The sequence below is a fragment of the Astatotilapia calliptera genome, chromosome 4, assembly GCF_900246225.1.
Source record: "Astatotilapia calliptera chromosome 4, fAstCal1.2, whole genome shotgun sequence".
NCBI classification, from domain to species: domain Eukaryota; kingdom Metazoa; phylum Chordata; class Actinopteri; order Cichliformes; family Cichlidae; genus Astatotilapia; species Astatotilapia calliptera.
The window spans coordinates 32,508,306-32,530,090 of NC_039305.1; the positions used below are offsets into that span (position 1 = coordinate 32,508,306).

The following is a 21,785-nucleotide window of genomic DNA, read 5'->3' on the forward strand; positions in this document are numbered from 1 at the left end:
ACAGGGTGCACCTTTAAGACTGATTGTCTGTATGATCAACTCGTCACCTGTAACATCTCCAAGTTTCTGGCTTCGATCTTCAACCTGTTGGTAGGAGGTTCTGAACACCACATCCAGAACACCTTGGATTTTGGAGGGAGGCAGATGAAACCATGGTCTCGTACGATGTTACTTCTCTCTTCACTTGTGTTCCAGTCACTGAGGTAGTTCATAAGAGATGACAGGATGACCCCAACCTCAGCAACAGGACCACTCTCAGCATCGACTAACTGTGTTTGCTTTTGGAACTGTGTCTTCATTCCACCTATTTCACATACAAGGGTCAGTTCTACAGGCAGAACCATGGGTTCCCCAGTTTTAAAGTTGATGCATACCATAAATGAACGCATACAGATCAGTATTTAAAGTTTGATTCTCGTCATCCACTGGAGCACAAACTGGGTGTCATCAGGACGCTACAACACAGAGCGAACACCAGCCCCACTGACACAGCAGCCAGGGAGCAGAAGAACATCAAGAAGGCCCTGAGTAAATGTGGTTATCCCAGCTGGACTAAAGAAAGCTCCAGCCGATCCAGGAGAGAAGGACAACCGCTGCCCAAGAGAAAACCTGTGAAAATCAGAGCAGCTGAGACGCATTTTTTCTAAACACTGTGTCTCTGTGGCTTTTAAAATTAAAATTAAAATTGGTCCACCCCAAGGATCGGGTCCTCCGACACAGAGTAACATAGTGTACGCTGTTAAGTGCAGGAGGATTCAATTCAATATTATTCAATTCAATTTTATTTATACAGCGCCATATGACAACAACAGTCGACTCAAGGCGCTTTATATTGTAAGGTAGACCCTACAATAATACATACAGAGAAAAACAACAACAATCATATGACCCCCTATGAGCAGCACTTTGGCGACAGTGGGAAGGAAAAACTCCCTTTTAACAGGAAGAAACCTCCGGCAGAACCAGGCTCAGGGAGGGGCGGGGCCATCTGCTGTGATTGGTTGGGGTGAGAGAATGATTGCCATGAGTTATACATCGGGGAAACCAAACAACCTCTGGCTAAGTGGATAACACAGAAGAATTAATTCATCAGGCCCCTCACACCTACAGGCCAGGGAACGTTCTGGCTCCGTTCCTCTTCACAGTAACAGTAGCACTCAGTCTTTTCTGAAGACCAAAACATGGTAGACAGGTGGCACAGAGGAGAGATCAGGCGGATCAGGCAACGATCCCCCCACCCAGACACCCAAATCTTATAAAGTTTATTTTCTTCAATAAAAGTTTCCAAAACTTTGCACGTCACAGTTGCTGGTTGTTATACGACACCGTCAGCTGTCAGCGCAGTGCTAACCTGCGGGGGCTCTGGAGCCTATCCCAGCTGTCGTAGGACAGAAAAACTATTTTGAATTAATCTAATTATCACAAATGTTCCACATAAACACACAGCTGCTTCAGTGTTTACAAATGACAGTAAATGGTAAAATGTCTGTTTGGCAGCGTTTTTCTTATTGCTGGTGTTTCTTAAGTCACAGTGCATTTGGCCTCACAGGGCCATAGTGTTTTATCTGTTTTTGCTCTTAACTGGTTCTGTGAAGCACTTTGGCGTACCTCTGGTTTTTAAATGTGCTGTATAAATAAAATTGCATTTTATTGTATTGTCTGTATATGTTCTAAGTCGCCCAGAGTGACTGGACTTCTTTAAAATTAACTGAAGATGTTTCACCTCTCATCTAATACCAAAGGGTGGAGAGTCCCAGATTTGAAGCCCCAGTGTGTGTCCTCCCGTCGTTGACCCACTATTCATCATGTGCCTCGTTACATGAGCCAAAGTGGGAAAAAGGCGTGGTCATTGTCAGCAGAGGTTTTGGATGAAACCATTGTGACACCTTGGCTCACCCTATCATGTGACCTACTGAGATCACCTGATGCAAGATGCAAGTGGGGTATCGGGGGGGGGGGGGATCTCAAAACTGCATTATAGCTTGATAGTTGGTGTCATAAGCCACCCATCTGTTTAAAGATGGCCGTTCACCTTTTTCTCACTGCAGTAGTCACACCCTTTTTGCACGTGCTGAGTCAAATGTCAGTCATATATATTCCACGTCTGTTATATTCTTGTCGATATTCTTTACATTTATAATTGAGTGGTTTGTTTATATTAGTGCTATTCATTAACTTTGTAAACTCTGTAACATATTGTATTGTTTAAGTAGCCAGCTTAAGATGGCGCCAAGTATGGCAGCCTTGTCGCGACAGGCAACCGCTGGTTTTTGTGTTTATTTGACTTTTCCTTTATTTTTTCCCAAGTAGAGTGTGTTAGGATGCCTGGGTCGTTGGCCCAGAGTTTTGAGTTTATTATATTATTTATCATTTCTAGTCTTTGGTTTCTTTGTTAGAGTTCTGTCTTATGGTTTACGTCTCTGTTCCCTCTGCAGTGCCTGCCTGTGAGTCTGTCTTTAAGTTCAGTCTGTGTTATGTTTCCTGTTTTACTTTGGAGGTGCATGTCTGATGTTAATGTGTCTGGTTTTGCTTCCTTTGTCTCGTTAGGCCTGATTTGCCCCAGCTGTGTTTCCCTCCTGTTGCCCCTGATTGCTCCCTCTGTGTATTTAAGCCCTGTGTTTCAGTTTGTCGGTGTTGTGATCTACGCGTGTCTTGCTGTGTGTGCGCCGTCTGCCTAAGTTTACCTCGGAGTCTCAGTTTTGTTCCTTTTTGGAGTTCAGCGTTAAAGCTGTATTTAAGTTCACCTTTTGTCTCCGACTGTCTGCACTCTGGCTCAAACTGCTGCCGTCAGGGCAGCGCTGTGTGGAGGCACAGGTAGGACCCAAATGCAGACTCAAGATGGCCTGAAAGAGGCTGCTTTTATTGCTGTAGGAAACTCAAACACAACAGACAACAAAATAAACTGGAAACTAGGAGCAGGAAGTAGCAAGAAAAACAAGCAATGTGGGACAATGCACGATACACAGTCCTCTGTCGGGATGAGAAACAGGAGGGAAACACAGCTGGAACAGATCTGTGATAATGAGACTGGGAGGAAGCAAAAAATACACTGAACACAGGACAAGCGACTTTCAAAATAAAACAGGAAACAGATTTGTACACAATGAAAAGGCTGGTAATGGACAGATGCAAGGTTATTGATGGTTACACTCTCATGTGTGTATGATGTGATCAGTTTGTTTTATCAAGTTATCTACACAAGGCATTTTGTAGAGGGTAGCAGTTTGTCTTCAAATAACTGCTACCTGCACATTTTGTCTGTTTCTCAAAACAGAATTATGACTTTACTCTTGAAATTTCAACTCTAAGAAAAAGTGAATATTATATGTGGCCCTAATATGACTTTGTAATATAAATAATTTTAGAAAAAACACACAAAAGGACTATATACTAACTAGCTACAGATACAGTTATAGAACACCAGTAGCACTTTCCAAAAAGCTCGGTAATAAAGTGGTAATAGTCGTGTGATCATCTCTAAGTTATTAGCACTTAAGTACCTTTGGTAGTTTCTGTGTAACGAGCAGGAAACAGAGCTGCAACTGCAAACTAGGTTAGTCTAGTTGTCTTGAAATAAACTGACCATTATGTTAGGAGCTGGGATGTTGGGTGTTCTGTTCAGGTGGGCGTGGCCGTGATCCTCAGAGTTCCCCCAACACACCTGCGGTGTATCAGACGCCATCAGCCCGGCTACTTAAGGAGCGGCGTGGCAGATTTCTGCTGTCAGATTATTGATTTAAACTCAAGTAGTAATGAGTCGGGCGTCTTTCGTGTACGACTACGATAATCGAAGTTCGCTTTGCACAGAAAAGGAAAAAACTAATTAATGATTATATCTTTTTCTGACAAAGTTGTATTTTTACTCAGTTGTATAAAGCATTTGTATTCTATTTTATCCTATTGTATATTTTATTCTATTTCTTCTACTGTATATAGTATTTTATTTTATTCTATTCTGTACAGTTGTGTACAGTATTTATTCTTATTGTATTCTAATTTTTGCCTATATAACTTTTGCACTGTCCACTTCCTGCTGTGACAAAACAAATTTCCCACGTGTGGGACTAATAAAGCTTATCTTATCTTATCTTTGTACACAAATTATAATGGTGCATTTTTTAATAGGACAGCTTTGTTGCTCAATGAACTGCCAATCACATGCTTGCTTTAACATGGTTTTTATTTATTTTTTTCAAAACTTTAAATCATTCAGTATGCAAGTGTTCAGCTCGGTGCTACTTGCTGCAGGAGAGGCTGGATCTTTGGATGGTTAGGGGTCAATCATTAAGGCGGAGCAGGGTGGTGGTGTTGTGCCCCCACCAACCCTGAACTGGACAAGCGAGAGAACATGGGTGGCATCTTATTTTTATGTACTGGACTTTGGAAACATGTGTTCCACTTTCTTTGCTACCTGAAATATTTTTATCATATTATGTATCCAGATATAACTTATGCTGCTATAGAGGGTCCTTGTCAGGGTTTCCTGTGTTTTGCATTTGGGAAAGCAATCCATCAAAGCACAAAGCTGAACTTGTGCTACACCCATAGCCAATGCACAAGAAGCCTCAGTGCCAGTCTCCTCATAGCGACAGCAGCTAAGCTACACACAGTTGGTGAACAGCTGTGCCTGTTAGCCAAAGAGTTCACAGGCATCACATGTGAGGAGAAGGCTGCCAAACAGCTTGGTGACGCTTACCAACGACACAGGTTGGTGATGAACAGGATCCATGACAGATGATAAAAGCGCACACTGAGACTACAGACGTTGCAGATATGGCCAATTTGCTTGTTTATATTGGATATGAACATCAAAGTGCAGCTCGAGAGGACTTTGTTCTGTAAGTCACTTCAGACAAGAACTACAGCTGAACACGTTTCCCAGCTCCTGAGTGCATCCGTTCAAGAGAATTGGCTGGATTGGAAAAGGTGCACTGGAGTCTACATGGATGGTGCTAAAGCCATGACAGGTCGCCACAGCGGAGTAAGCTGAATTTGGCGCCAGAAATGCAGTGGACTCACTGCAGTATCCATGGTGAGGCCCTCGCAGTGAAAAAGACACCTGGAGAACTTAAGGCTGTACTAGACTCAGCTGTGGAAACTGTCAGCTTCATAAAGAGCAGGCCGATGCACTGTTTCATGTGCTCTGATGGGCATGTCCAGCTTCTGCTCCATGCAGAAGAGGGAAGGCCTGTTCTAGGCTTTTTTGAATTGCACAGAGATGATCTTACAGCACACAAGCTTCCCTTATCAGATGTCTTTGAAGACACTGTGTGGCTCAGTCATTTAAACGAGCGGTCATAAGGGTGGTAAGATGAAGCTGGGGAGGAGCTCTAACCGTCCATGCTGCTCCCTGTGAAGGTGTGCTTGCCAAGACGGCCCTGTGGCCAAACACTCACCTGTTATCAGTAACTAAATGTGTGCACTTGTAACTGATTGGGTTAGAATTGACTGGCCTGGACAGGTAGGCCTCAAAGACTGGAGCAAAAACCTGTTTGAGTGATGTTATAAAAATATGCAGGTTTTTACATCTTACAAAAGGTTTAAACGTCCACAATTTAGACTTTTTAATTGCAGGACTGAAGTGATGTAGCAGGAGCAAAAGCCAAATCAAATTACTGTAATTATTAGGTTACTTTATCACTGCATGTTCCTCTTGTGTTGTCCTCTTACATTGACTCCATCACATAAGAACATTCAGTCACGAGTTTACTTTCCTCGATGCTTCGTTCACTTTATGCTGTTTAACAGGATTTATCATTAGACTCTTTGTGGTTCCACCATCATCTCTTTTTAATTCAAAGAAATACTTCATAACTCTGTTCATCACAATATAACTACATGTTAAAGTCAGATTGTCTGAGGTTAGTGCAGCCTCAGTGTCTCCTGCTCTTCCCACGCAGCACCAACACTGAGGCCTGTTACAATCATTTCATACGTTTTCTGATTTATGTTTGTTACATTTATTCTATTCAGCAGAATTAACTATTTGCAAAATCACATATATTCTGATTCTCAGTTATGAATTACAACATGCTTAATCCATTCATCCATTTGCTTTTTTTGCTTTTTCTTTTTCTTTTTTTTAGGGTCACAGGGGGGCGGAGCCTATCCCAGCTGTCTTAGCTGTCTCCGGAGTACCCGGAGGGAACCCACACAAACATGGGGAGAACATGCCAACTCCACACAAGGATGGTGGACTTGAACTCAGGACGTTCTAGCTGTGAGGCGACAGTGCTGACCGCTGTGCAGCAAAAATGCTACTGTTATTTCTCTTATTTAAATCATGCATAACAGGCCAGACATGCATTTCTTATGGATGTTAAGTACTTTTACCTTTCTCGGGTGTAATGAGAGCCAATCCCACCTCTTTCAACAGGCTGCCAATAGTTTGCCTTTTTCCCTTTTTTATTTATTTTACAGTGACTTTTACTAAAGGTATTGTTTGTTTCTGTGTTTTCTCTTTGTTTGCTCCTGGTCTGTGGTAGTGTTTGGATTTGTATGTGTATTTGCTGAAACTTATGACTGCACCACTGTACGTCTCGGCCAGCACACTCTTGAAAAAGAGATTAATCTCAAGAGTTTTTCCTTAATAAAGGTTAAATTTAGAGAAAACGTTATGACAGATTGAGCTGTTTCATCTTTAAACCACAAAGTATTTGATTATATGTCATTATAGCGCAGTATTATCAGTGTGTCAGTGTAGTTGGATAGAGCTTTTTTTTAAATAACAACAGAAATAGTAATCTTTATGATTATTTACAGTTACATATATAATTTGGCGTCTGTATGAAAATCAAACCCGTCTTGCTCAGCGCCTCTCAGGTGACTGAAATATTAACTTTAATATATTATGTTGTGTATTTTGACATTTTTCTTCATAGAGTTTGTGTCCAATAAGACAACTGTGTGCAAATATTTCTCATAAACTGCATCAAGCGCCTGTAGATTCTTACAGGGTATTTTTCTGGAGCACTCAGTGCTTTCTGAAACATGCCTAAAAGCTTTCTGCCTAACATCCACAGCAGAGCGTGGTGAACAGAGCATGAGCACATTTAAACACAGTCACTCAGTTAATTAGGTTAGCTCACTGAGTAGCACTGCTCACAGTATGGAAATTACAGAGGATGATATATGTGCACACTTACTCTACATGTACAGTATGCGTGTGGACAGGATCCTTGGATGAGGCATGCATGTGTGTATTACTGTTGTGAGGATGTGTAGATACATAAAACTGCCCCTCAGCAGCTGACAGTTGCTGGGAGTCCCTCCTCTACTGCTTTCCCCTGTAAACAGGCCTTTCATTCAATTACAACATGTCACCAGCAGATGGCGCTTTCTTCACAAAAATCTTCCTCGGTATTATCAGACGACTGCTGATTTAGCACTATAGGAGTGAAACAGAATTTACTTGAATGTCACATTATTTTGACAGCTTTTGTTCTTAAACCTCTGTTAAAACATAAAAACATAAAAAGATGAAGGTTTACAGTTTGATCATTTACACATTTTGTACCACAAACCACCAAAACTGTTTCCAGCAAACAGTTCTTCATTCATTTCAATCTAATGTAATAAACACATTGAATGTTACTTGTTCTTTGTGAATTATGAGCACATCCTTCATTTTTTCTGTTAGTTACAATATTTGTATGTATCTGTGGAACTTCTTTAACCTGTGCTATTGTGCAGAGATTAAAGTTTGAAGCCAGGAATCTCCCAGCAGTGTGATCTGGACCAGCAGCTTTCCATGTGTTAACTCTGCAAGGAGTTTTCCTCACATCAGCGGAGGTCAGACACAGAACCCGGATGTGTGAGGGTGTTGGACTTCCTCATCACCACGTCATTCTGAGCTTCAAACCGTGCATAGAAGTTGTTCCGTGCGTCTGGTAGGGAGGCGTCACCGCGGCAGGCAGGTGTTGATGGCCTGGATGCCCTGCCACATGCACCACATGTCGCCGCTGCTCTGATGGCTCGAGACAGTTTGTATATAAACCAATGATGTTAGTCCCCCTCAGCACACACACACACACACACCAGAAATTGGTTTGTTGCCTCAGGACAATAAAGTGTTTTAAGTGTAACAAAATGTCAGTAAATTTATGAGAAAACAATTAATTGGTTCAAAATTTTTATTTTAACAAACAAGCTGGTTTTCATATAAGTGTTTAGTAACAATGAAATAATAGACTGCTTTTTATAGCACTTCCTACATTCACACTCCAGTGAAGCAAACTGGGTTCAGGAATACTTTGGCACACAGACCACCAAACACTAACTTTCCCATCAGCAGATGATTTGTTTATGAATGACTTGGCTGTGGCTCAGGTCTGTGCCTGGGCTAATACACCTGTGTGACACCACGCATGACGCATACATCCGTATCTGCAGTTGTACAAGTTTCTGTGTGTCTGTGTCTGACGGCTCTGCGTGGAACGACATCCTGGCTCCTTACATCACAGTGTCCTCTAAAGACACACACAGACACACACGATCTCCTAACTGTTCTTTAGACATCATTCTGGGATCTTCTCTTACTCGCTGTCACTCTCATCCATTTGACATTCCTCACCAAGGGAGTGACCCGAACTATATCAAACTCTTTCCTCCCTTAAACTGTTCTTGTGCCCATTTTCTGTTTCCACATGAAGCCAACAGCATTCTTGCTTATGTATTCTTGTTGTCCAGGTGTGAGAGTACACAGTGAAGCGCTGTGGGTACAGCATCCTGTGGGTACAGCATCCTGTGGGTACAGCATTGGTGAGGATCCAGTGTGGGGGAAGCATGTCTTGAGGCTTCTCGGATGAGAGGTGAAACGTCTTCAAGCAACTTAAAGAAGCCCAGACGCTTTTCTTTCCAAGCTCCTTAGACTACGATGACCTGGAGGACTGAGAACCTTCACAGACATATTAGTTCACTAAGCCACTAAGTTAAGCTTAGCGAACAGAAAGTTCGGATTGGTCCCAGTAGAAACTAGAAACAACCACAGCCACAAACCACTTCAAAATTATTCTTCTGTAGGGGAAACCAATCTAAAGTCAGCTTGGCCATCGTAGCTGTGAGAGAAAGATGGCAGATATGTCTGAACATACATGTTTGAAAAAGGATAACTAAGGATAAAAATGTATGCATCAGTTGATCTGAATACCTTTTAGTTTTATATAGATGATCACTTCTATGGGCATTTTAACCCAGGAAGCACTCTCAGTCAGTCTTTCTTTCAGCTCTGAAATGTCAGTTACAAATGACAAACACATCTGTTTGAAAAACAAAAAAACACTAATCTTCCCCGATTAGTCCTGATGTCACCAGCCTGCTCACTGAGACAGGCTCCACACACGAGAAACTGCTTTACCTTTAAATCAAAGTATTATTATAATAATGTAAATGAGTAAAACTAATGTATAACCCGTCAGAAATGTATCCTGGTTTTCTACATTTAAACTAAACTCAGATATGAAAGATTTGAATACATGTGCAAGCTTCTGTTTCCACCACCAGTCACTGTGCTTGGAGTTCTGACTCCAGCTCTATACCTCCCTGATACAGAGCTCTGTATTTCTCTTCTTCCTGTTCTCCCAGAAACAAAACATGAAAGCCTCCCTTTAACTACACAGGAGAAAGAAAGCAGGGAGGAAGTAGGAAGAGGAAAATGTAGAGAAGAGAGGATGGATGCTCCTGATTACCTCTCCATCTGTCCCACACTTTCCCTCTGTGCAGCACAGCGTCTGTATCTGAGCTTTTACTGCAGTGTGGGGAAGTCTGCCTGCAGGGGAGTAAAACATGGGAGCGTCCCTCCCCTCCACTTCTCCTTTAACACCTGTAAGTTGTCTCTGTGCCCCCACCAGTCTCCACTGTTAGAGGCTACAAACAGTGGTGAAACATCCAAAATGTTGTTTCCTTGCTGTTTCCAAAGTCGGTACATGGATATCTGTCATTTCTCCAGTTTACCAAAAGAATCCAGCTCTCAACCCCCCAGTCACAAGTTCACTGAACTCGAGAAGATGCACCTCTCGTTTGTACACGTGTAGACCGTTGTTATGGTGACACTTATACAGACGTTGAAATGCATTACAGTTGTAACGCACTCACTCTTTCTTTTGCCACGATGGTCTTTATGTCTCTGTGTGTGATTATGGATTAAACACACCTTGTATTTTAGAGGTGGTCCGTCTCCTGCTCCCAGCTCTTGCAGATGATTACCTCACCTGTGAATACCTGTGTGATCAGCTTCCTACTTAAGCTGGAGGACTGCACCTAATAAATACCTCATTGGGTGTTCAGCACATGCACAGTGGCAGTAATGTCTGTTCTGTGCAGGAAACTGGACCCTGTGAGTAAGACACAACGGCTCCACGTTAAGTGCCTGTCTGTTTACAGGTTTCTGTACATGAACCACAGAAGAAACACTGTAGACAAACAGCTTTGCAGTTTAACTAACATCTAACCTTAGTAGAGCTTGACTGTTAGAAAAGCACTTTCTGCTAAGCGATCGTCGTTCTCACTCGGATTCATTTGTCTTGAAAAGGTGTTTCATTTTTTTCCTGCTTTACCCGCCTTTGACTTCAACACTGTGAATGACCTTCACAAAGCCTGACTAACTATTGCTCACTTAAATGGCACAGTCTGGCACCTTTGGATCCTCTTGGAGCGATTCACGACTGTGTTTTCTATGGAAACTTGTTTATTAAATCCGCGGACATCCCGACCATCAGTCCGCCTGCTCTCTCTGAAAATAACCTTGAAACAAATGTGCCATCAAGATCACAGCGAGGTGTATGAATGTGAATGCGAGACATGTGACGGAGGCAGGTGAGCCTCGCAGGTGATGCTAATCCTCCAAGAAGAGTGAATGCAAACGTCCCCTCGCTCTTACATAAAATCTCAGCGCACTCCACAGGACTTCACTGTGACCTCCTCCCGACTCAACTCTCAGGACGAGGAATGTCGCCGCATTGACGCTGCGTCACGTCCAGTTTGACCAACTGTCAGGCGTGGGTTGCGTAACGGCGTGGAAAACGCCAAGCGGAAGTTCTTAAGCCAGATATGGATTGGTGGGTGGCGCCACTACGCCAGAGCCGTTGGATGGGAGGGCTCCGCACTAAACACGTGACTAATTTGATGCTGCATTCAGGTGGTTGTCATAAAACAATACAAATGTAGCTTCATTCTCTCAAACTAAATGCAGCAGGCGGAAGCTAAAGAGAAGAAGCATCGTCTGTGTGTAACGACAGCACACAGGTAGTCCGGTAGTATACAGACTCTATGGACTGCAGTAGTGAATATAACGTCTGACTCACATGATCACAGGCCGGATTATAAACTACTGCCGTGACGGAGCATCGTGCCGTGGTCGCTTTTGTTTGGTTTCTTATTTCAACTTATCGCCGTTTCTTTGGGTGCTCAACTTAACTTAACTTGTATCCGACGTCAGTGAAGGCAACACAGCTTCCAAAGGCCACCGTGAGACGGCGTCACCCCGAGCGAGAGAGGCCGGTGTTTGTTTGTGGTGCCAGGACAAAATGCTGAATCCGCAGAGGTCTCTGTCGGAGCTCCCGAAGACGTCGACGGCCAGTCAGGTGGAGCGCGTTGTGCTGGTAAGCTGCTCAGCCGTCGCGTATATCGCACCATTGCACTAGCAAACAGCGCTGTGACTGAAAGGCTGCTGGTGCTTCGCACTGACTCGTCTGTTATTGCACAGAGCTGCCCACGGTAGCTGTTAGCCCCGCGCGCTGTCATGTTACTGTGACATTGTGGTTGACGGTCAGTGGGCCCATGGCAACGGCTCACTGACCGTCACCGTGAGAGCGACAGCTGAGCCCGAGCCTTCTGTTTGCTGCTGACTACCGAGGACAAACTGGACCTAAACGTTTTCCCTGCAGGGCGGGGGTCGTACTGTTAAACACGGCATCAACACGCGTGTAAATGTCACAGAGTGTATCTCTACGACAGCAGGAGGGAATGATCTAATATGGCTGTGAACAGATTCAGCCATGTACTGGTAAAACCGTCTGCTTGCCAGTAACAACCAATCACAAGTAAGCTCCCACTGTCACAGCTGGCTGACGGTCCACAGCTGGCTGACGGTCCACAGCTGGCTGACGGTCCACAGCTGGCCTGTCCTTCAGTAATGAGACGCGCACAGGAACAAAGTCTGAGCTGGACACACGGGGCAGTAACATCACAGCTAATAATGTCAACACTTTTGTGAAAGAACATTAGCAGTGTGGTTTTAATGCTTTCATACAAACCAGTAGGGTGTAAGGTCTACTGTAGCGAGCCTCTGCACTGAGCCCCACTGTGGACACGCGGCACATTACCACTGCTGCTTAGTTCCACGTCACAGCCTGTTGGAGTCATTAGTGTCCAGGATCAGACCGTTTTAAGTGGCTGAACCTGGACCATGAAACAGTGGTCTGTGTGGGGACGTTAAAGAAACAACGGCTCGTTGGCAGAACGGCTTGTCCCCTTGTAGACCGGTGCTCCCCCCAGTGGGCCACACCCCACAGTTTGTTCTAGGGTTCCCTGTGTTCATGTGGATGTTACACCGACATTAATGACTAGGGATGGGTATCGTTTAGGTTTTATCCGATACCGGTGCCAAATCGGTACTTTTGAAATGGTGCCGGTGCTTAAACGGTGCTCGAACCGGTGCTTAACGAATGAAGAACTCAAACTTTGTCCAAAAACCTCTCATGTTCAGCTGTTTTTTTGTAAAAAGATAACAGTGTTAGCCTTTTCTGCAGCTATGGGGCATATATGGCATCACTCTTGGCTGGAAGCTTAAACAATGGAAAAAACACAAACTTTGTCCAAAAACCTCTCATGTTCAGCTGTTTTTTGTAAAAAGATAACAATGTTAGCCTTTTCTGCAGCTATAGGGCATATATGGCATCACTCTTGGCTGGAAGCAGTGCTTAAACAATGGAAAAAAAACACAAACTTTGTCCAAAAACCTCTCATGTTTAGCTGTTTTCCACTTTTTCTTTGGTCATTTTAGCCTTTTTGGCCAGGGTGAAGGGAGCATCTGCCATCAAACAAGAAGACAGCCGCATGTAGCTATGATGGTGTTTGCTAGTTCACCTTACATGCATTAATGTAATAACGTGGTTAGCCTACTCAACGTAAATTACACACGAACAACATTAAGCTACTCACGCAGAGAAGAACGGCTGCTGCTGCATCATCATCCTCATCATTTCTGCTACACTGGCAGGGTTAGGGGCCAGGACTCTCCTCTTCGGGTTTTTGGGGGATGTTGCTCCGGGTCCGATAACAGGCAACCCACCCAACGTGAATAGTGTGAGGTCTCGCAGCAAGCTATCAAATACGGCGCATTTCTGGGCTTTTAAAAAAAACGCTATGCGTCGCCAGGTGTTTCATCAGATTCTTGGTGTTACCTCCTTTGACAGTATCACAGTATCAGCTTGAAGCACTTGTTGCTGCTGAGTTTGCATCTTTTGCTGTGAAGTACAGCCAGACTTTGACCGCTTCGCCTTGGACATTTTTAATCTGTAGCTCTGCTCTAAAAGAACGTACGTACCTGGACCCGCCTACTATCCTCGGAAACGTAAAATGATTGGCTAGAAGTGTATCACAGCTCAGGAAAAAAAAGCACCAAAATGTGCGCTGCTTTTCGGTCTGGTTACTACCGTTTATGTCAGAACCGGTGCCATCATGGCACCGGACACCGATACCCATCCCTATTAATGACACTGCTAGCCAGTTAGCTTTTTTAAACGGGCGTAAATATTCCATTCAAACCCTTCAAGTGCTCAATTTCAGTCTCACATTAGTTGAATTATTTGAAAGAGGCGAGACTACAAAAGGTCAGGTAACAGACCTGACCTGACGGCTGCCTGTGTTGCAGCAGAAATCTTCCATAGAGTCAATCAGTCTAATCAGATGAAGTCAAAATACACCTTTATGGGTATTGGACACAATGTTGCAGATTATTAGGTAATCATGTAAATTACTGACATATGAGTAATTTGAAGTCTCGTATAGTTATTGATATGTATTATTGATCAATAATGGGTGGTGGCTGTAGCTCAGGAGGTAGAGCAGGTCACCTACTGATCAGAAGGTTGGAGGTTCGATCCCAGGCTCCTCCACTCTGCATGCCAAATATCCTTGGGCAAGATACTAACCCCAATTTGCTCTCCGATGTATGAATGTGTGTGAGTGTAGTTAGAAAGCACTCAGTACAGAGGTAGTGCTTGTGAGAATGGGAGTGACTGGGTGAATGAGGCATGTTGTATAGAGCGCTTTGAGTACTCCGGGAGAGTAGAAAAGTGCTGTATAAGAATCAGCCCATTTACCATCAATAATAGTAATTGTGTACGCGTGCAGGGCGAGCTGTTATCTTTGTCTCTCACTAACAGGAAACTGGTTCACTGTGTTTGGCAGGAGGAGGAGTTCAACTGGCTGCTTAAAGAAGAAGTGCACGCTGTCTTAAAGCAGCTCCAAGATGTTCTCAAGGTAAACGATGAGCTTTCATGTGTTAGAAATAGTTGCATAATTACGTGGCTGAAATGATACATGAGCTTTACCCATGGAGCTCTTTGCTGGTCACGGTAAGTCTTTGCCAGGCTGACAGCATCTGGCAGGTCACTATGACAGAGCGCTGCTGTTTTAACTGAAAGGCTGGGCAAACACAAGTGTCCTCAGCACCATAAATACACAGTCCTCTAACAGGACTCCACAGCAGAGCAGGAAGAAGCTCTCAGGTCGTTTCAGCACATGAAGAAGTCTCTGCTGTGTTCTTGTCACCAGGAGGCATCCAGACGTTTCTCCATGCCGACACCAGGCTTTGAAAATCAGCTGAAGCAGGAGAACTTCATCCTTGGCAGCTCAACGTAAATGCAGCTCACACTGCCGTACTGTTACCGTGGTAATCATTTGTGACATCACGTTACATGTAGCGCTGTCGGCATTATACGTGATAGGGTCACCTTTCACATCCACTTCCTTCTGTATTTGTTGTCCTGTGATGATTCCAAAGGTAAAAATGTGACTTTTTCCAGCAGCATGGATCAGGTGAAGGGCGTGCTGACTCTGCAGGGGGAGGTGCTGACTCAGGCTGTGAGTGTATGACGTTCTCACCAAGGCTTTTAACGACACTGCTTTAGGCTGAGCATCTTTAATGTTTGACTCTGTCTCAACAGGATATCAACCTGAAGGTTGCAAAGAGCAGCCAAGTGTTGCACTTCCAGTTTAGAGAAGACAAACAGTGGAAACTGCAACAGGTATAGAAAACAGCGCTGCACTTAATACAACACGTAGCTGCTTCTCTGACTTTACAGCTACAGAAGTTTGAGGATGAAACCTTAGAAAACAACGAGAAAGAAGGCAGCTCCTCAGCTCCCCGGTATAACGCTCACCATGAAGCAGCTAACGTGCACGACGTGGTTCACACAGAGCAAAGCAGCAATCTCTTACTGTTTGTCAGAGTGCAGCCAGGCTGAGGCAGAGCGATGTTAGGTCAGATATTAACTACCAATGAAACCAGTCTCACGGCGTTAACGGTCACTGTAACGTTTGTGTGGGCCCTCTGCTAGCACGCATGTAGTGTGACATCACAGAAGTATTACCTGATGCATCCATGTAACTATAAGACTGTCAGCATGTGTCTGTTCAGAGTTTAATGACAAACGTGAGCAGGACTGTGGTCAGAGGGGCGGGGCCTCTGACCAGGGAGGCCTGACCACATCACAACCAGCGAGCTTCTAACATGACTTTGAATTGAATCAACACTTTGCATTAATTATACCAAACACAGTTTGACATTCAGAGCATTATGAAGATATCACTGAGCCCAAAGCAGCCGAGCTGTGGGCAGGTGTGGGCAGGTGTGGGTGGAGGCAGACGCCTCGGTCTACTTTGGAAACGTGACACTGGTCACATGTTGTTCTCATGTTAGGGACATGTTATGCCACGAGCTGAAAACAAAGCAGCAGATTCTTTCACATGTCTGATGTTTGGTAACATCCAGGAGGGGACAGTGGATCCAGTTCTCCTCTCTACATGTTGGTCCCACAGCCAAAGCACTACGTTTGTCTTAATGTCTGAGCTCTGCAGTGATGGAAAGACCCCAAGCAGCACATTGTTTGTAGTTAGGAATAATATCTTTGTCATTGTGAGGCCGTGTTTATTTATTGAAGTTCTCTGTACAGACTTTACCAGTTATTCAGGTCCTGCTTTCATTTGCATGATTATGTTGTCAAACAGAAGATTGCTCCTCTCTGTAGTAGCTCATGGAAAAACCAAGCTGTTAAACATGTTCACAGTTAAAGCTTTACTTATTATCCGTATGAGTAGCTGCACCTGATGACTTACAGGCGACGGTCTGTAAGTCATCAGCTAGTCTATGGCGTTATTTATGTGCCACTATTCTGAGCGCACGTAAAAAAGGTTTGCAGGTGTAAGTGTTGCATTTTGAGGAGAAATTTATTTTGAGTGAACAAAATAAATTTCTCCTCAAAATGCAACACTTACACCTGCAAACCTTTTTTACGTGCGCTCAGAGTAGTGGCACAAAAATAACGCCATACTAGTCTAGCTTTTAAAAGTGAATGCAATGAAGCCGAGAGGTGATGCTGGACAGTTTTCTTCAGGAACTTGTGTTAACATATGACCCCCACCCTTCACTGGTCCTCGTTTCTGTGGCCCATCAGATCCAAGATGCCAGGAACCACGTGAACCAGGCTCTGCAGCTGCTGAGCAGCCGTGACGAGAGCTACCACTTCAAGTCTGGGGCTGAGGTCAACAAGGTGTGTCCCTGTTAGCACAGAGCTGCCACTCTGCTGATGCTGCTGATACTAACATCACGTTTGTGTTCATGCTGCAGCTCATGGATGGAGTGATGCTGCAGCTTACACGAGCTCGAAACCGCCTCACTACCCCGGCCTCCATGACGCTGCCTGAGCTGGCTGCCAGCGGTTTGATGGTATACACGCTGCACTCAGTGATCTTACTGAAGAATAACTGTGTAAAGATGCAGGTTTTAAAGAAAACATGACAGCAAGTTTAGTCAAATCAGGTTCCTCGTGAGAGCAGGGTTTCTCAGGAAGCTGTCCTCCTGTAGGTCAGTGCAGTGTAAACTGTTCCAGCCCTCTGACTCTGGGGGGAGGCTCCCGCTGACAGACGAGGGCGATCTATGGCATCAAAAGCAGTGCTGAAGTGGAACAGTCGCAGTGAGTCATAGTTAGGTCCTGTAAAAAGCCCAGTCTCAGTGCTGGGCTCTGAATCCACAACTGTTCTGTGAAACCAGCGCCCGCAGTCTGGGTTGGCGTTGACTAACCTCGGTCGACACTCACAGGATCCGAGATGAACTTCAGGTAACCTGTAGGAGCTATTTACACCTTTGCTGTCCACACTTTAGACCTGTGTAATGCAGGATATGTTATTAGAGCCACGTGGCAGTAGCCACATCAAGTATTACTCGTTAGATCGTTAACCAATGAACCTGCTCGGAGCCCATGCTGCTCTGATGTTAGAGGAGAAAGGTTGGAGAAGCACTCATGGAGGTGGTGTGGGTGGAAATAAACTCCACCAGGACAGAAATACACCAAAGCAATCTGCAGGTTGTTCCTGGCTCTGATGATGAATTTTAAAGCAGGACTTGATGAGCTCTGAGTGCTGGCTCAGTGAAGTCACTGCAGAGAAACCCAGCAGAGTAATACTGCTGAAGGTTAAACCTTCCTGTGATGTTTCAGCCTGACTGCCTCACACCGGCCTCTCTTGTTTGATCACCAGAAAATGTTCTCTCCTCCCATACCCGGGGATGTCATGGTCAACTTTTACATCAACTTAAGCAAACTGTGTCTGACTGTGTACCAGCTCCACGTGCTGCCTGCTAACACCACCAAGGTTAGACTCTGTGACACCGTGCACCCGTCTGTGGAGCCGCCCTCTGTCATGTGACCAGTGTTTGTGATCCTTCTCATATCTGCAGAATTTCAAGCCTGCTGGGAGCTCAGTGCTGCACAGCCCTGGAGCGATGTTGTAAGTCCTTCAGTCCTCTGATGAAGCTTGAACATGTTGTAGGAGGTGAAACGTTTACACAAAGAGCCATCAGTGTCATTGCAACTATTCCTGTACATGCTTATTATTAGAAAACCACATATTTCCATTACCAGATGATGCAGCCTTATTCTGTTGTGTAATATTACTGAAACCTGGCTCTATGAGTAATATTTAAATATGACTGTGGCCAAATGGCCTCTTACTCAACAGCTGGGCTCCTGCCCCATGATGCTGGCTTGGATGGAAACTGATTTACTATCTAGTTACTGGTAACACACAGTAGTGCTAAAGTGTACATGGTGGACAGTATCTAAGCTCTCTTTACATTTTGCTAACACAGTGAGCTCAACAACAACCGGTTTGAGGTGAGCCATGTTCACAAAGTGGAGTGTGTGGTGCCTTGGCTGAGCGACACGCTGGTGTTCTTCACCATATCCCTGCAGCTCTGTCAGCAGCTGAAGGACAAGGTCAGTCCCTCAAACACTCGCACATTATTAATCATGACGTGAGAGACGTGGAGGAGATGGAGCATTCATTCTGGGAGCACGTGCTGTCTGTTCGGCAGTGTTGGGAAGGTTACTTTTAAAATGAACTGTTACTCTCCACACCAACACCAGCTAGATGTTAAAATCTTCATATAAATGAGTAACAGTAGGTGGACATTAGGTAAGGCTGCACTTTTTTTGCAGCGATCTCATATAGAAAACTATCCCACGCGTATATAAAACAGGTCCGCGGCTCCGAACCGTAGTAAAGGGACCTCTGGCTGATACGTCGGGTTCGTGTCGGGCTCGTAGCTGAAAACTAGCTTTACTTTGTTGTGTGGGTCAAGTTTGCAGTGAGAGACAGAGAGAGGCGTTGAAAGGCTGCTGCAACAGAACTTATTGTTTCAGAGGAAAACAGGAACACAGCGTACAGTCGAGTCTTAACAGCTTACTTACAGCTGGGCTCGTCAGGCTCTCTGTTTGGCTGCAGTGGTTATTATTATATTTACATGCTTCCAGCTCCCGTTTCTGCTCCGTGACAGCTCCTACTGTAACACCTGTACTGATTTTTCTGTGCCAGCATGACACAAATGTCACTAAAAATGTTCAAACATGTAAATGAAATATGAACATTTACTCTGAAAACTGAATTAAAAGCTAAAAGTGAAATAAAAACAGAAACTAATTAGAAAATATGAACTTTTAGTAACACCACCATTCAGTGTAGCGAGGCTTAGCCTAACCCCTGATGCTGATGGTTCTGGAGCTTTCATGGGGGGCGGGGGGTCTTTTTGTCACGCTTAAGTGTTTCGGATCAAACATACAAAAAGTCAGTTATGATGAAGGGCACGAACACGTCTCCACACCGCTGTAACTAACCTGGGGTGAACCGAGACGTTAGCCAGGGTCACGTGACAGCTGTATGAGCAACGTTGGATAACAAAGACTTTGGGTTTGTTTCATTTACTTTAGAGAAGCAGCCTGAGTCTTTACTGTGGGAACAGATCGGGATCAAAGAGCTCTGGCTTAAATGATCACAGCACGGTTTGCCTAAACGTGTTTCTACAGTGGCGTGAAGTATTTGACCGTTTGGCAGTTTGTTTCATAAAGTGACCTTTCCTTTTGGTCTAGACAGTTCTTTGTTTTTCACCATTAAATCTGTTACAGTGAGCAGAAAGTGAAAGGAAGTGAAAACTGTTTCATCTTTGACTGAATCCCAGCTGCTTCCTTCCCTGCAGATCTCGGTTTTCTCCAGTTTCTGGAACTACAGACCTTTTTAATCCTGCAGCCCGTCATCCTCCAGGCTCCGCTCGGACTCGCACTTAGCACTCTGTTGTAAAGGAAGTGTTCATTATTTTAGCTATTTGAAATGCAGTGTGATGTCAGAGCGCTAAAGCTCCGCCCCCAGTGATGTTAGCCCAGATAGCAGACAGTCCCGTCAGTGCGTCTCAGTACTGCCGTGTGGATTCATGTCATTTGGTTCCCTTTAATAGAATTATTTATTACCCACACTCACATTCCTGATTGTGTTTGAGTTGTTTTGTAGAACACTAATTTTGTACTAAAAGTACGTTTCTTGTACTTGTTCTGTCCCAGCATGGTGATCGCTTTGAAAGCTTCCTCGTAGTAAAGTCCTGCCCTACTACTGTGGTACTGGTACTGTGGTACTGTAGTACTGGTACCGTAGTACTGTGGTACTGTAGTACTGTAGTACTGTAGTACTGGTACACAGGTGGACACCACAAGCCTGTGACTGTGTAAAATGCTCAGAGTCAAACAGTCTGCTGCCACTAACAGCATCATCTATTCACTCTGCTGCATAGCATTAACCTCACATGCAGCAGCAGTGCTGCGTGACAGTGCCTGTGCGTTACTGTTATGATGCACATGGAAAAGGCAGTTTCAGTGGCTGCCAAGCGCATCATGTTGGAGTGGGAACAGGAGGACGAATCTGTGATGAAGGTAACAGTTTTCTGTATTTTTGATGGGACCAAGAACGTAAACAAAGGAGGAAGGTCTTTGAAGAAGCTCCTGTTCCGTTTCTCCTGCCGTAGCACCTTTCTAATCTTCCCACAGGAAACAAACCTGCTCCACAGTACGTGGAGGACGGGGCTCTGCTGGAGGCTGTCATCACTGTACCAGGTCGTTTGGGGTGTAATGAGTGGCAGTTTGGACATAGATGTCAGCTGCTCAGCTCATTTTACCTGTCACTAGCTGATTGGCTGACCTGTGTATGTAGATACTGAGATTCTTCTTCACAGAGCTGAGCTCTAATTGATCCTGTTTCCAGTTTTATAAGGTGCACAATCAACAGAGGAAGTGTTGCTCTAGCTCAGCCTCTTCCTCCGAATTATTCCCTCATTCAGTATGTGGGTGTGTGGGACACAGTAAGAATCAAACGTTGTTGTAATGGGTAAAACATCTGTTAGGAGTGATATCACGAACATGCCACAGTCTCCCCCTGTGGTCTGCTTTACAGAGAACCACGCACGGCGTATATTTACACGTGTCATGGCTCCTCCAGTCTGCTTTGGTTCAGACTGTCGTGCAGTCCTGATGTGCTGTGTTTGTCTGCTTCTGCACACCGGCCTGAGCTCAGTACAGATGGCAGCACGTTTGTTTCAGAACAGCAGAAGCTGTAAGAAAACCCGACGAGCAGGATGAGCAGAAACACATTTGTGCAAACTGATGAACACAAACGTGGCTGGAGCAGGGCCCTTCATCCCTCGACCTCACATTCCCTCTTTGTTACTACATGGATTTATTTAAATAAGCTACCTGTGACATCATCTGTTGCTGTTTGTATTCGTCTCGTGTTGATTTTCTTTGAACCAAATACTATTGTAGACATGAACAAATGACTTCTTTCCACTAAGTATTAATGTATTTAAAGATGCCTGTCATGTAAAATGTGGAATGTGTGCAATTAAACTTTCGTCCTGATGAACTCTCTTTGGTGATCTTAAGATGCATGTAATAAAAAAGTCATCACTGAACTTCATTTGTATTATTGGAAATGCAGTGCCACATTGTATTTGTCACATTTCAGGTTGTCAGATTTAATATTAGACAAAGATTCATGCAAAATTCATTTTTGTAATGATGTCCTACATTAGGGGGGGAAAGAGATCCAAACCTACCCGACCCGGTTTGTTTGTTTGTGGTAACACCAGCTGCACCTGATTTGCAATCAGAATTCTGAAACATCCATCAGTTTGTTCCATGAAGCTCAAGTTCATGTACTTGGTTATACAGCAGCACAGTGAGATGAAA

The 21,785-nt window shown here is 44.3% G+C and overlaps 1 protein-coding gene across 2 annotated transcripts; it reads left to right on the top strand.

Moving 5' to 3' along the window:
* The first annotated feature begins 10,506 nt into the window (after nucleotides 1-10,506).
* Nucleotides 10,507-21,508, top strand: rogdi (rogdi atypical leucine zipper). 2 transcript variants are annotated; one of them, XM_026166256.1, is made up of 11 exons: nucleotides 10,507-11,597; nucleotides 14,410-14,481; nucleotides 14,776-14,858; nucleotides 15,027-15,084; nucleotides 15,168-15,248; nucleotides 16,677-16,772; nucleotides 16,850-16,948; nucleotides 17,758-17,871; nucleotides 17,957-18,006; nucleotides 18,368-18,494; nucleotides 19,751-21,508. In XM_026166256.1, exons 1-11 carry the CDS (start codon nucleotides 11,523-11,525, stop codon nucleotides 19,790-19,792), a joined length of 897 nt encoding a protein of 298 aa, XP_026022041.1. In that variant the 5' UTR covers nucleotides 10,507-11,522; the 3' UTR covers nucleotides 19,793-21,508. The 2 variants fall into 2 exon arrangements, with proteins under 2 accessions (XP_026022041.1, XP_026022042.1); XM_026166257.1 differs by having other exon boundaries at nucleotides 10,511-11,597; nucleotides 15,030-15,084.
* The last annotated feature ends 277 nt before the right edge of the window (nucleotides 21,509-21,785 follow it).

What these genes read in the sequence shown, in the direction of transcription:
- rogdi (XM_026166256.1), top strand. Translation starts at nt 11,523, where the DNA reads ATGCTGAATCCGCAGAGGTCTCTGTCGGAGCTCCCGAAGACGTCGACG. An exon ending in GGGAGGTGCTGACTCAGGCT is followed by an intron (nt 15,085 to 15,167) that starts GTGAGTGTATGA and finishes CTGTCTCAACAG; the next exon opens with GATATCAACCTGAAGGTTGC. An exon ending in AACAGTGGAAACTGCAACAG is followed by an intron (nt 15,249 to 16,676) that starts GTATAGAAAACA and finishes GTGGCCCATCAG; the next exon opens with ATCCAAGATGCCAGGAACCA.